Here is a 13,475-nt window from a genome sequence, read left to right as displayed (position 1 = left end):
TCCGGCTTAAAGACCAGACTTTCGGGAGGGGAACCTACTCTCGGAGTTTACGAGATGGAAACAAACTTGCACGACAGCTGTTGGCGTTGGTCTGACAATCATCCTGGCTGGGGGATTTTAAAGGGGAAGAGAAGAGGGGAAATGTTAGAGGAATACGAGGGGACAGGACTTGCAGACGGACTCTTGGCCAGTCAGCTTTCAGCCAGCTGAAAACGACAGATAAACAAGTTGGCCTGCCAGCCTTTTCTTTTTTTCTTAGTTTCGGATATTTTTTCTTGGATTTATATGCCAGAGACGTGCAAATTTTGAACCAGTTTATAAACAAAGCCGAAGTAACAGGCCATAAACAAAAGCGTCTCCCGTGTGCTTTGTGAGTTATGGCGAAATTTGTATGCCTTGCACCCGTCAACAATTGACTACTGCATGGGTTTATTATGGTCTTGTTAAAGGCTGGATAGGTCTAGGCATATTGAATGTTGATCCGGGATATTAAAATCACAACAGATTGATGGGACAATTTAATAGCCGTATAATTTATGACTTGGAAGTCCTTGCTTAGACTGTAACTTTAGTTAAGACTATAGATGATTATGTGCTTTAAATAATGTTTAAAATATTTAAAAGTTATCTTTTTCCAATTTTAAGGTCCTTAACATCTTAAATCTTCTCAGACAAAGAGGATTTAAAAATACATATGCCAGTACTAATGTTTATTGCAGATTTAAGCAATATTTAATATAAATATAATGTTTTAATATTACAAATTTTAAACTTAGATGTTTTAAGCTCAAAAAATGATAAGCTTCAATCTTATCTCTTGAAATATGTTAAAATAATATTACAATTTCAAAACTTCTACGTTTTTTATGAAAGTTGAAATGAATCAGTATAACCAAACCAATGTTATAATTAAACATATTTTTAGGGCATTCTCGTTGCCGATCCGAATTTTTTTCGAACTTAAATCTCCGACTTAAAGTCATTCCGAAGTTTAGTTTACTCTCCAGTTTCAAGTGGTAGACAAACATTGCCAGCCTCCATTAGAGCAGAGTACCCCGCCTTCAGTTGAAAGTCGGACTTGAACAAGGGGAAAAACAGGATTAACTCTTATCCCCAGCGAAATGAGTCATGCTCGATCAAATCCCCAGCTGGGTCACTCGCTCAAAGATAAATTGGCTACACGCGTCGCAGATGGTATTGCAGATCCCGATTTCGAGCCCGATCCCCCGCCTGCAGGCCAACTCTCTTTCTGGCCAAATCCGAACCAGATACCCCATTCTCCGGCAGCTGCTCATGATTTGCTTTCGTAGCTCGGCTTGCGTTCTCTAATTGATGTTTTGGCTCAAAACTCTCTACGGTTTATTGTCCAAATATTGATCAACTTTCGACAGAAAAATAGAGCTGAATGGCAAAAGGACTCCACTCGGGGCCAATGGATACAAATGGTAATAATAGACCGAATTCGCTGGCCACTGGTTTTGCATCGATTGTTTTATTGGCCACTGGCTGTGTTCGTGATGTCGACAAAAAGAAATTGATTGCTTCTCCTCCAATTTATGACTCAATCAATCCTTTTGGCCAATTGCAATTTGCCAACTACACCCTCAAAAACCCGAACAATTGTAGTTGGTGTTTTGTTTTTTCTTACCAAATTGGCCCCGAAGCAAATTAGTGCAACCTTTTTGCATGTGCTGTGATTTAGTTTCATGTTTTGTTTTGGGGCTCTAATTTGCTTAAATTTTCTGCTCAGTTTCGTGATTTTTTCTTTTGCAGTTTGGGTGGGGTCATTATTTCTTACAGGAATCGAACTTATGTCAATCACTTTGAAGGCTGCTTTGCGTGACCAATGCTTTCAACACCTTTTAAAGCTGTTTTTACGGCTTTTGGGTTCCTGGCTTAAATTTTACTGCTTACCTGTTTTTAATTTTTTTATTGGTTATTCTTGGTGCTTAAAAACGCTTAGGTGATGTGTTAATCCCAAACAAAATTAGAAAATAAATAACCAAAATGAAGTATGAAAAATTATGCATTCAACAAAAACACATTAGAAACTTGTTTTGACTTATGATATTGACTGTTGGTGCAGTTTAGAAATACTAAACAAATAACCTTGGGACTTAGCTATGGCCTTAATGTGCTTAAATTATAATTAGCCAAACAAATGTATGAGTCTTACATAAAATGAGTTTATGATGAATTTTTTTGTGTGCTTGTACAAAATTCATTTAAGAATTTAAAAGCTACATACAAATATATACAAAATGTTTAAAATATTGTTTGTTCTAATAGTGTTGGAGATGTAAAATGAATTAATAATAATAATTTCATACTTATTTTTCTAATCTCCATAATAACCACTCAAATTACTTTTTAATTTCCCCGATTTTCACACGCCTGCCTTAATTATCCAGTACATCTTTCCCATATCTCGAGCGTGAGAGTGTCGTCTTTTTAAGGCGATCAATTACGGTTAAACCGGAACCAGATCCAAGTCCCCAATGGGTGGTCTTCCACTCCGACGTAGACCTTTCACTAAAAAAGCTCTTTAAAGTGGGTGGACCCCTGCAGGCATGGCCCTTACAATTTACTCATTAAGTGAAATCAATACCAGCATTTAGAGATTTTTATATTTGATGAGATCTTTTGTGGTCGGCGTGAATGGGTGAACAAATATAATCAAATAACAAATTTCTGAGAAGCTCCAAAATGAGTTTTCATTATTCATATTTGTTGGCCTATTTTCAATATATTTTGACGCGTTTTGCAGTTGCCAAAAAGGAAACCAGTTAAGCTGCCCCTGATTTATGACCTGCAATTATATTTCGCCAAAGAAAAACCCAATTCAATTTGCGTTTTTTTTTGGCTCGTGTTGGCTGACTGTAATGTTTATTTTTACTATTCCACCGAACGGATGCCGCATTGTCTCCTAAATTATTTTCTCACACAGCAGCTGGCTAAAAGGGTTGCTAAGTTTTATGTGTATATTTGTTTTCTTTGATTATTATTTTGGTTGTGGCCGTTATTTATAGCGACAAATGCAGGGCAATGTTTGTGTTGCTCCACCTTTCGTCTACATTTTAACGAAACTATTTTAAAGTTTGAAATCTTTTAGAGATTGTGGTATTTGGCATTTGGTTTAAAACACAATTCCCAATTGATTTATGATTTATGCTAGCAATGAATCTTAAGAACATGCATTTTCTAATGGGGATTATAACATTTCCTTTGATTTAAGAATAAAGAATATTCTCTTAAGCAGAACCAGTTCTATATTTTAGTCCACTCTCTCGGCTAAGAAACCTGTTTGTAGATTCATATTTACTCCACATTACAAATGTCCAGCACATTTCCATAATAAATTATCATTTTTTCTCGGCCACAAATTAAATTAAGACCACGTGCTAGTATCTATCATATGAACTGTCAGCGCTACATATATTTTTTTAACATTTCTCTTTGTCTTTTCTGGTCGCAGCTGCCTCTTTCGTCGTTTTTTTTTTAATTTTCTTTGGTAAGAGGTTAAAATTATTTGACATCTTGTGCATTGTAATTACACTTCACATAGCTTTCATAGTGCAACGACTGCGACCGAGACTTGCAGTTTAATTCAATTAATCCCCGAGTGACACTAATCGAATCGATTATAGACATTTTAAATTCCCCCCTGACATAAGTTGTTCGGGGTCGAGAAAGGTAAACGATGTCAAGTGGCTTAAACATTGTGATTAGAAGGGGACAGTAATCATATTCAAATTTATTGATCATACTACTTAAATTAATATTTAATGGCAAAATTAAATTTTAAACAATATTCTTAAATTCTTATAATTTTTTTGTTATTTACTTACAAATCCATTTCTTTTTTTGTTGCTCCTGCGCTCTTTTTCCACACATTAATCTTAGCTATAGCCCCAAAAATATTTATCTGTGATTTATGCAATTCTCTTAGCTGCATTTATTTATAGCACGAATTCCCGCTCTTTTATCTTAAAGATCTACTTCGTTTGCCCCTCCTGCTTTAATTAATTCTGCTCCATTCGCAACCCACATGCACGTAAATAAAAATATTTATATATAGTGGCTAACCGATCGATTCCATTCCATTTGGTTTCCTTTGCTGCCTGCATTGTTAATTTAATGCTCTCGGGCAATTGGACTTAAGTTCCATGCAGCAAGCACGCCCGTTTTAGAACTGATTTAATTGCAATTGTGCGGCAGACATGCAATTGTTATCAAAACACCGCCACACACACACCCTCGGGGAAAAACTGGAAATGCGGGCTAATCCACACCCAAGTTTAATTAACAAGTGTAATTGATAGAGCTTCGACTGGAATAAGGGGGCACTGCTCCCTTTTATTAATCGCACCAATTGCCCAAAAGAACCAGACAGATGTCAATAAAAACCGCAGACGATGTCTTGCCCCAAATGACACACATTTTCCGACATGGAAAATGGGAAAATAAATGCGTGACAAGTGAAAATGTTGCGTTTTCTTGGTGGCACCCCAGCAGCACCACTTCATCCATGTTTATTTTTAATAACACCAATAACAACAGACACAGTTAAAGTTTTTTTTTTTTTTTTGAAGAGTCACGGCAATTTAATGCCGCTGAGCAGGGAGACAAGCTGCAGAAATAGAAAAAAAAAAAATATAAGAGAGAGAGGGACTAATTTTTAAGCGTCTGACATTTATTTTGCATGACATTTCACACACGGAGACACACAGGCTTATGGAAACTTGGGTGTTGCACCTCGTTATCCAAAAGAATTGTCTTTACTGAGAGCCATTTCGATTCTTTAAATACCCCTTAAAAGGGTATAGTTGTTTAAACTAGTTGATTGTAGCCAGTTTTTGAAATATTAACATACGATCATCATTATTATATAAGCAACTAGGTTCAAAACTATGATATTGGCAGATTTGTGCGAAATCAAACATGTAAAATTAGCAAACATTTGAATTTTTAAATGATTTTTAAATTGTGAAAATTGTATTATAATATTTGTTTTCCGTGTTTTAATGACTAATATTGTACTCAATTTGCAAATTAATCTTTTTTGGAAATATTTTATCTTTCAGTAGACATTGAACGTCTGCTCTGCCGTGTTTAATAAATAATAGAATATACAGGGTATTTTTGTATCTTTAAAATACTCGGTTCCCCAAGCTATTGTTTTTCGTCTTGTTTGTTTCTTTTTCCCTTTGTCTGCTACTTTTCGTTGATGCTTTTATTTTGGTACCCGAATATTAAGCAATTTAGTCAAACACAATGTTTGTTCTTATTTGGCGCACTCTCTTCCGCTTGACTTCTCCCCCCTTTTCACCCAGCCATCCCACTCTCCCGATTTCCTCAGTGTTTTCGACGATTTTCGAGTCTGTCGCGCATGTTTCCGACTGAGAGGGTTGTATTTGTTGCTGGTGATGCCCCACGGCGGCAAAGAAATTTCTGTGGCTCTATTCGAAATCAGTTCGGAAATTGCCGGCGGTCAGCACATTTACTTTGAACAGCCGCGGCGTGAACTGAAAAGTTCCTATTGAAAAATAGACACGCGTTTTATTTGAACTTTTCTATCGGTCTATACTCTACGGAACTGACCGAGTGTGTGTCCGTGTTTTGTTCATAAAAAAATATTGTAAATAATATAGTACGAGAAATCTGGAATATTTTCTGAAATAATTGGGAAATTTGCTGACCCAATCAAAGTATTTATAGAATGATTGGTGAGCAAGTCTGTGGGAACTGTGGAAAAAATACAGAAAATATCAAGAATAATATAAATGTGTAATGAGAGCAATAAGAAATTAAATAATAAATCCTGAGTGAATAATATAAAAAATGCGCTTAATAAAACAAAAAATAAAGTGGCATCTAAAGATAAAAAACTAGTGATGGAAATTTAAAAGAAAAAGTTTAAGTTGGAAATGTGAAAAACAAGTTCTAATAACGTTGGCTATTATTTTTTAAATAAAATACAAATGTGAACAGATAACAAATAAATAAATTTGTTTACCTTGAAAGCATAAAAAGAATGTAATTGCTTCACCTTTTCCCACCTTTATACTATCAGTGCCGCATTCGTCTGTCTTCATCTGAGCAATCATAAATTACACATCTTTTTAGTTTGCCAATCCGGTTGATCCCCCATTTCTCTCGCTTGCCATCAATCACGTTTAGTTTCGCCAATATGCAATTCTATGCAATAAAGAGGAAAATAATTGCAACAATAAAATAAATATAAACAACTGCAGAAGTAGCAACCCAAAACCGTTGTAATCCTCATATCCGGCTTTTTGCTGACTGCGAGTTCTGCAGATGGACCCCAGCCTTCCATTTCCCCCAACAGGAATCACTTTTTGAATCATCATTATGATGGAGTCTCTTTAAAAAGAGCTGTGTGTGTCAGGCAAATAATGCCAAGTTTCCAATGGGGGATTTAAAAGTAGGAAGTGCGGGTCAAAGGGGAGTCTGGCTCTCACTCGTTTCCTTGTTTGACATTTTAATTGCATTGTTGATGGATTTCTCTGTTGACACTTTCCTTTTTCGCCCCATAAATTGTTAATGAACTTTTAAGATTTCGAGCCAGTGGGCTTAAAGCTCATTTTGTGTTTGCTTAAATAAATAAAACAAATCCTTGGAAGTTAAAAATTCTTTTTTAAAAAATAAAAAAAGTATCAAAACTAATATATTGAGGTTTACTTAATGTCAGAAAAAGACTACTTATTTAATTACTAGAAAACGCCGGCGCCGATTCATGTTTTCCTTCTATAATTAATAATTGCTTTCGTAAAATATGTTCCAAGTTTTCCCACTGATTTTCTTTGTGTTCCACCAAAGAAATTTGTCTGTGAAAAGAAAAGACCAAGTTAAATATCTTAACTAGACCGAAAATAACCGTCTTCCGTTCAACACCTCATTAGGGCGGCTTTTCGACGGAGGCCGAAAACGACTTTTAATTGTGCCCACTGGACATACACAGCCCCTTCAAATGTTGTAGCAGGAAGCAAGCTAGATTTGTCCAGAGGGTGAACATGATAAATGCCTTGGCCTGTCTAATGTTCTCTTGCCACCAAAATATTTTAGCCGGAGCCAAACTCGAGTGGAGCAATTAAGTGTCAGACCAGCTGAAATTGTCATTTTACGTTTGTCAAGGAGAAAAAAAGTTAAACACTCAAATAAAACAGCAACAAGTTGCGGACTAATTAAATAATTGAAACATTTTACGTGGGAGTCGCAAAGACAATGACAAAGAACTAAATTTGTGCAAACAAAAAGCCAAACAAATAAAGACGGAAAAAAAAAGATTGTGAAATGTCGCAATTCGACTACACCTGTTATACGGTGCCCGAGGCTTCCACGGATGATGATGATGAGCTGGGCAGTAATGACACCCTGGAAAACAAGCGTCATTCGGATTGCACCCTTGAATCGGATGCCACAACCACAACATCTTCTCTGGAGCGTCATGTACATCGGAATCAATTTCGCTGCAGCAGAAGTTTTGGTCCCCAGAGAGTCTCAATGCCCGTATTGAGATCCAGTCGATCCAGGGAGATGACTCCTCAGTTGGGAATGTACCATGAGAGACCGGATCGGGATCCTCAGTGGGGATACTTTGTTCCCCTTTCGCCAAACTGCTTCTTTAGTCCGCCCATGCAGAGGAGGCGTTATAGGTGCGAAGTTAGATAAATAAAATATATCTAATATATTGTAAAACGATTTTACCTACACCCAACAAAAAAATTTAAGTTTAGTTTTAATAAGTGTGTAAATTTATAAATGTAAAATATTTTTTTGCTAAAGCTTTGGTTTTTGTTGTGTGAATTAACTTAGCAACCTCAAATAAAATTTTAGACAAGAATTTGTATAATATTTTTATAGCTAAACAATAATTAAATGTTAACTAATGAATTTCCATATTTTATCCTTTCAGGGAAAAGGAAAACGATCGCAATCGTCGGGCTGTCAGCTATGGCGGTGATATCACCTCCTCGCCCCATTCGGCTACCATTCCACGAGCCGCCCCCCGTCGTGTGGCCTTGATGAAGGATCCACCCCCACCGCCGCCTCCCAAACCGCAGTTGGGATCCAAAGCGGACTCCATATCGCATTTGGCCAGCAAATATCCCCAATCCGAGTATAATCTGATACAGAAAATCGACTCGAACAGCACGCTTACTGCTCCAGCGCAATATCAGCCGCAGAATTTCTATGCGAATACCGGAACTATTTCCTCCACAAATGGCTATGGGTCGCTGTTGTGTCACGCCAGTTCGACGACCAGTCCGCTGGCAGTCCGGAAGCGGGACAAGCTGCTCCATCGGTTCAGCGATGCCGCCACCCTGGGCAGGAAGCTCAAGAAGAAGAAGAACACAAACCGCACCTGCAGGTCCATGACGGAGGCCATCGAGATGCTGGCCGATCCCGTCATCGAGGATGAATTCTTTGTAAGTACACACAACAAAAATCTTGCGAACTTAGGGGGTCATTCTTATCACTATTTTGAGAATAATATTACCATTTTAATAAGAGAGGTAAATTAGAAGGCAAATTTCATTAAATCAAACACTTTAAAATTGGTTTTCATTAACCTTCAAAATTTAGGGAATTATTATTATTATTGATGCTTTTTGGTATTTCTAACACTTTAAAAAATAAAGAACTAGTTTAAAAATGTGATTTATATTTGTCGGAATGCTGAAATTAAATGACTACAATGACCACATTATGTGCTTTATATTTACATATTTGGAATATTTATTTGTTTAAACATGTTTTCAGGTGTATATTTAAAATTGTATTATTTGAAAAGCTTTCCTTTTGTCTGATGCCCCTAAACAACTACCCCTTTCCACAATTTTTTTTACTTTAGGGGGTGTATTTGTTTGGCTTAAGCCCTTCATTTCGATTCATTTCATTTCACTCGGGCTCTGTTCAGCTCAGTCCACCACACAGTCAGCTTTATCGCAATCGCTTTTGTTCTTGTGTTCTCCTCCGGCTGGAAACGTTATCCATTGGAAACAGTGCTCGTGTCCGATAGGCTCTTCAAATTCAATGAATTTATTTCAGTTCAGTTCGTATTTGAAGCTCGTCGCGTTTCGAACAAGAAAAATTCCACCAAAAATAACCGATAGGCGGAAGTGTAAGAAACACAAATCTATATAAAGATAAGGTGGAGAGAATAGGAAGTTGAGCGATTAAAATTGGAAGGCCTATAAAATTAAATGATAAATGATAATGATAAAATAGAAAGGGAAAAGTTAAAAATATATATGGAGAAAAAGGTCTATTCACTTTTTTTAATATCAATTTTCATAGTGTGAAATAACTTTAGACTTCTAATTCTAAGTCTAGCTAAATCCCTTGTAATGGTGTCAATCATAAATTTATTTAAACTTTTAAGCGCCACAAGCTGTAATTTTCCAACCCATTTTAAATTAACCTTGAAAGAGTATTTTCCATGCTGAACTAAATTCACAAGCCATCCAGTAAAAAGGGGCGTCAATCATACCATCATCGAAATACACCAAACATTCACTGACCTAATCGAGGTACTATTGAATTTTCGCAATGCTTTTAGCTTGTAAAATGGTATTGGGGTCGAGCATGGCTAAGCCGCAATTATTTGCCAAATCAGTCTTTAATTAACCAACTCAGAGCTGACAGATTAGCATAGCTCCCTTTTTTGTTCTCCGCCTTACTTATATGACAGCTCGGTGACAGTTCAGGAAGACGAATGTGTCTAACAAAACAAGTGACTCGAAAAACTGTGTCAATACTTTGGGTTCGAAAAACATTTTACCTTGCGCAGAGGCAACGGCTCGAAAGGTGAACCCTGGCTAATTGGATTGCCAGTGCGTGCTTTCCAGCAAACAACAGAAAAAGTAGTTGCAATAAAATCAAACAATTGCAGTGGAAAATCGAACGTGCGATGTGTCGAACGTGTTAGTCGCGTTAAAGTAATACAAATAAAATATTTTTAATATTTTTCTGTGAGATTTTATTGAATTTATATTTTTATGTGGCAGCTTTTTGGCGTTATAAACATAAAAGTGTTGCCTACTTACGTGCGCGTCAAGCAAAATATTTGCGAAATTGAATGCAACAAAAATAAAAGCATACTTTTCTGCTGCTAGAAATCAATTTTTATATACAACTAAAACATAAGAAAAAGAATTTAAAAACATAAACTTAATCATTTAAAACAGCTTTAAAACCAATTATGGTTTTGAAGTTGAAATAATTTAAAACCCCATTTTTGGTTGCATGCCTTCAATTTTGTACGACTAGTACCAAAAGTAACCACATTTAATGAGGGGAGGCGTCACTTTACAAACATGTAGAAGTTTTGTAGAATATTTCAAGTCTACCTCTAAATTCTTTTTCTAAGGTTTTTTGATTGTTTTTAATATCAGAATTATATTTAAAATAGAAAAAAAATATATAAAAGTTGTGAGTAAAAATAAAAAAGAATAAAAAAAGTTAATTTAGTGTCGACCGTGACAGGACTCGAACCTGCAATCTTCGGATCCGAAGTCCGACGCCTTATCCATTAGGCCACACGGTCGCTTATTCCAAGCTGGCTTAAACTGGAAAACATTTGATACGTGCGCACGCAACCCGACAGTACAGGGGTGGATTTGTAAAGCAAAGCAAACACAAAAAGGTTATCTCGGGGGGTGAAAATAAAAACGAACAAAAACTAAAACAAAACTATGAAGTCCAGCACTCGACGTCGCAGTTTCAAGACGAAACCCCCCAAAGCGAATGTGTATAACCCGCTGGTTCGGTATCGCCCGACGGCGTATGTGCGAAATGGCATTATTGGGGGCGGCGAGGGTCCCGGTTCGAGTGGCCTGTACCAGATAAACGATAGAGTCTATACCACCAGCAAGATGTTTTTGCGTGATGGCTATATGTATCCCCGTCAGCCCGGCCAACCCATGGATCCCCGCTATCCCCTCGAATTGCATGAGTTCCCTCAGCAATTTGGAGCCACGGGTCTGCAGTTGGTCAATACACCAAAAGTTCATATAGCCGGAGAATATTTGGCCAATGAACACCAACAGCAGCAGCAACAACAACACCACCAGCAAAATCAGCAGGTGCAGGAGCAACAGCAATTGGGCAGAAGAAAGGCCGCTGCAGCCGCTGAAATAAATTTGGCAAATCAGGTTTATTGGCTTGGCAAGCAAAAGTCCAGATCCAGATCACGCAGCAATAGTCTGGGCAATCGGAGCATTACCAGTTGCATGGGTGGCGGTGGAGGAGGGGCTGGCGAGAGGGAAAGGGATCGCGATCGAGATCGTCCTTATATACGCAATGTGGACGATCTCCTCCAGGCGCTGGGCAAAAGAGATGGGGACAACAATGGCAATCTCCTCGATGCTGCATCCACACACTCTTCAACGCAGCGAAGACGTTTTAAAAAGGTGAGAAAGGTACCTTTAATTTATAAAGCAAAATATAAAAGGGGTATGAAATGTTTCTTTAAAAGAAATTAGGTTACAAAACTTGTTCCCATTAGTTGGTTACTGGGAAATATAACATTTTTTTTTTAAGTAAATAAGACTTTTAATTTTGGTTTTAGAACTTAATAATTTTTCAATTTAAAAAAGAAAAAAAAGTTTCTCACGACCGTGACAGGACTCGAACCTGCAATCTTCGGATCCGAAGTCCGACGCCTTATCCATTAGGCCACACGGTCAGCTGAACACGTGGACAAAATGGGACTTATATTAATGCAGGCCTTATAAATTTTATTTTTGAGTAAGCTTAGATATTAAACTATGGGTTAGTATTCCGACAATTATATTTATTCCAAAACAAATGTATATTATTTTAAATTTTATACAGAGTTTTTTTTTTGGAAAGTCATTTTGGCAGCTTGAACAACCAATACCTGAATTGATTTACAAACATTCTTCTGAGTAAATGTATACACAATGTATACACGGCTGTTCCGTAAAGTTCCTTAGCTTACAAATTTCGAAATTCTGCATGCAACTGGATGCATTAGCCTAGCAATCAATCACCACTTTACATTGGTCTTGGGCAACTTGATAATTTGTCAACACGCGTTGCAACACTTTCAATTGTCGCTGTGGCACCTTTTTTCCGTTTGGCCACCTTAATTACTTTCGTGGGCATGTGGATGTGGTGTAGCTCGTTCCGCCAGGTCATCATCACTCAACACCCGCGAATTGTCTGCGTTGGCAGTGTCCAGAATGGAAGCAGTGGCAGTGAAGCCCACCGCCCCTGGGGTGCGTCTGCGCAAAAATTAAAATTAATGATGTTCAAAATTTCGCTGGGGGGCTTTAATGGAAATGGAATGAAGAAATAAACGAGTTGAGAGAGTGGCAAAGGAGGAGGAGCTGGTCAGACGACGGTAGCTGCTAATTTGGCATCCTCAAACACACCTGCCCCTAAAAAATATACACTCCAGCTCCAGCCTTTCAATTTCTCAAAAAGCCTCAAAGTCAAAGCTGTGCTGCGGTTCCTTTTACTTCTTTCAGGGCCTTTTATTTTCATGCCAATTTTATGCATTTTTAACCCGCTGCTGCTCAGGCTTCCATGACGATTTAGACTTTTTCTCAGTTTGATTTTTCTTCTTCGTTTTTGCTATCGTCATTAGTGGATATATATATATATAGCCTTTTTTCTGGCTTAATTCTTTGTTCGCTTGGGGCAAAATTTATGCGCTTCTGTTTCGAGTCCAGATTCGGAATCTGAGGAGCACTTGAGTTTGAGAAATTGGTTTCGTTGATTGTGCTTTTAGACATGGTCATAACAGTGGGCTAAGAGTTATCCAAATATTTATTGTCTCGTTTTTCAACCCAATATTGAGTACTCTATCCACTGAACTGTCCCAGACATGATAAAATTAGGAGGAAATTCAATAAAATTGGGGCCATCCATTGACAATTTGATTCCATTACAATTTGCAATCAACCCAAACCCAGTGTAGTTCGCCTCCGCCCCTGACTCAACTTCCGCCGTGTGTATAAATCCATTTAGAACTCGAATGAAATGAAATAAATTGCAAGTGGAAACCCAAACGAAATAAGAATACATTTATCTCTTTAAATTCTGGCTTCAGAGTCGTGTCGAAAGGGTTAAGGAATTTAAGCCAACATGCTGGCGAATAAAATCATTTGTTGGGGGAAATGTATTCAGTGTAACTTTAATATGCAAAGGAAAGAAAACCAAAAAGTAAAAACAGTTGCAATGCAGCTCAAGTCCGCTTGGGGACTTCCCCTTTGGCTGCAGTGGGTCGTAAATCGAATAAGGCACACGACTTCGTCACCCTTTCCCCCGATTGTGGAATCTTTCTGAGGTTCCGCTGGGGAAGCGAAGAAAGTTGGGCCAGTAACTTGTTAAGACATTTTACAGATTTTCTTTTGCCGCCAGTTTTTGTTTTAATTTCGTATTCCAAGACAGTCACGTGCCAAGATATTTTTGTAAACGAATTG

At 37.5% G+C, this 13,475-nt stretch overlaps 1 protein-coding gene and 2 non-coding genes across 12 annotated transcripts in view; 1 reads left to right on the top strand and 2 right to left on the bottom strand.

Annotated features, from left to right (window-relative positions):
• The window catches only part of LOC128252853 (tight junction protein ZO-1), a 90,584-nt gene that overhangs the window by 41,980 nt on the left and 35,129 nt on the right, over nt 1–13,475 (top strand). For 6 of the 10 annotated variants that reach the window (XM_052980983.1, XM_052980982.1, XM_052980991.1 and 3 more), the window contains exon 3: nt 7,937–8,450. In XM_052980983.1, coding sequence (XP_052836943.1) covers nt 7,937–8,450 — 514 coding nt within the window. Of the gene's footprint in view, nt 1–5,456; nt 5,727–5,923; nt 6,037–7,086; nt 7,677–7,936; nt 8,451–10,460; nt 11,436–13,475 lie in introns of those variants that run through there. The other 4 variants (XM_052980984.1, XM_052980994.1, XM_052980998.1 and 1 more) reach the window with 4 other exon arrangements.
• On the bottom strand, nt 10,498–10,570 carry Trnar-ucg (transfer RNA arginine (anticodon UCG)). The gene has a single exon. It is a non-coding gene; the product is annotated as a tRNA-Arg (tRNA).
• On the bottom strand, nt 11,638–11,710 carry Trnar-ucg (transfer RNA arginine (anticodon UCG)). The gene has a single exon. It is a non-coding gene; the product is annotated as a tRNA-Arg (tRNA).

This window comes from Drosophila gunungcola, chromosome 3R, assembly GCF_025200985.1.
Source record: "Drosophila gunungcola strain Sukarami chromosome 3R, Dgunungcola_SK_2, whole genome shotgun sequence".
Lineage (NCBI taxonomy): Eukaryota > Metazoa > Arthropoda > Insecta > Diptera > Drosophilidae > Drosophila > Drosophila gunungcola.
Note: the sequence above shows the minus strand (reverse complement) of the source record. Positions and strands in the feature narration are given on the sequence as shown.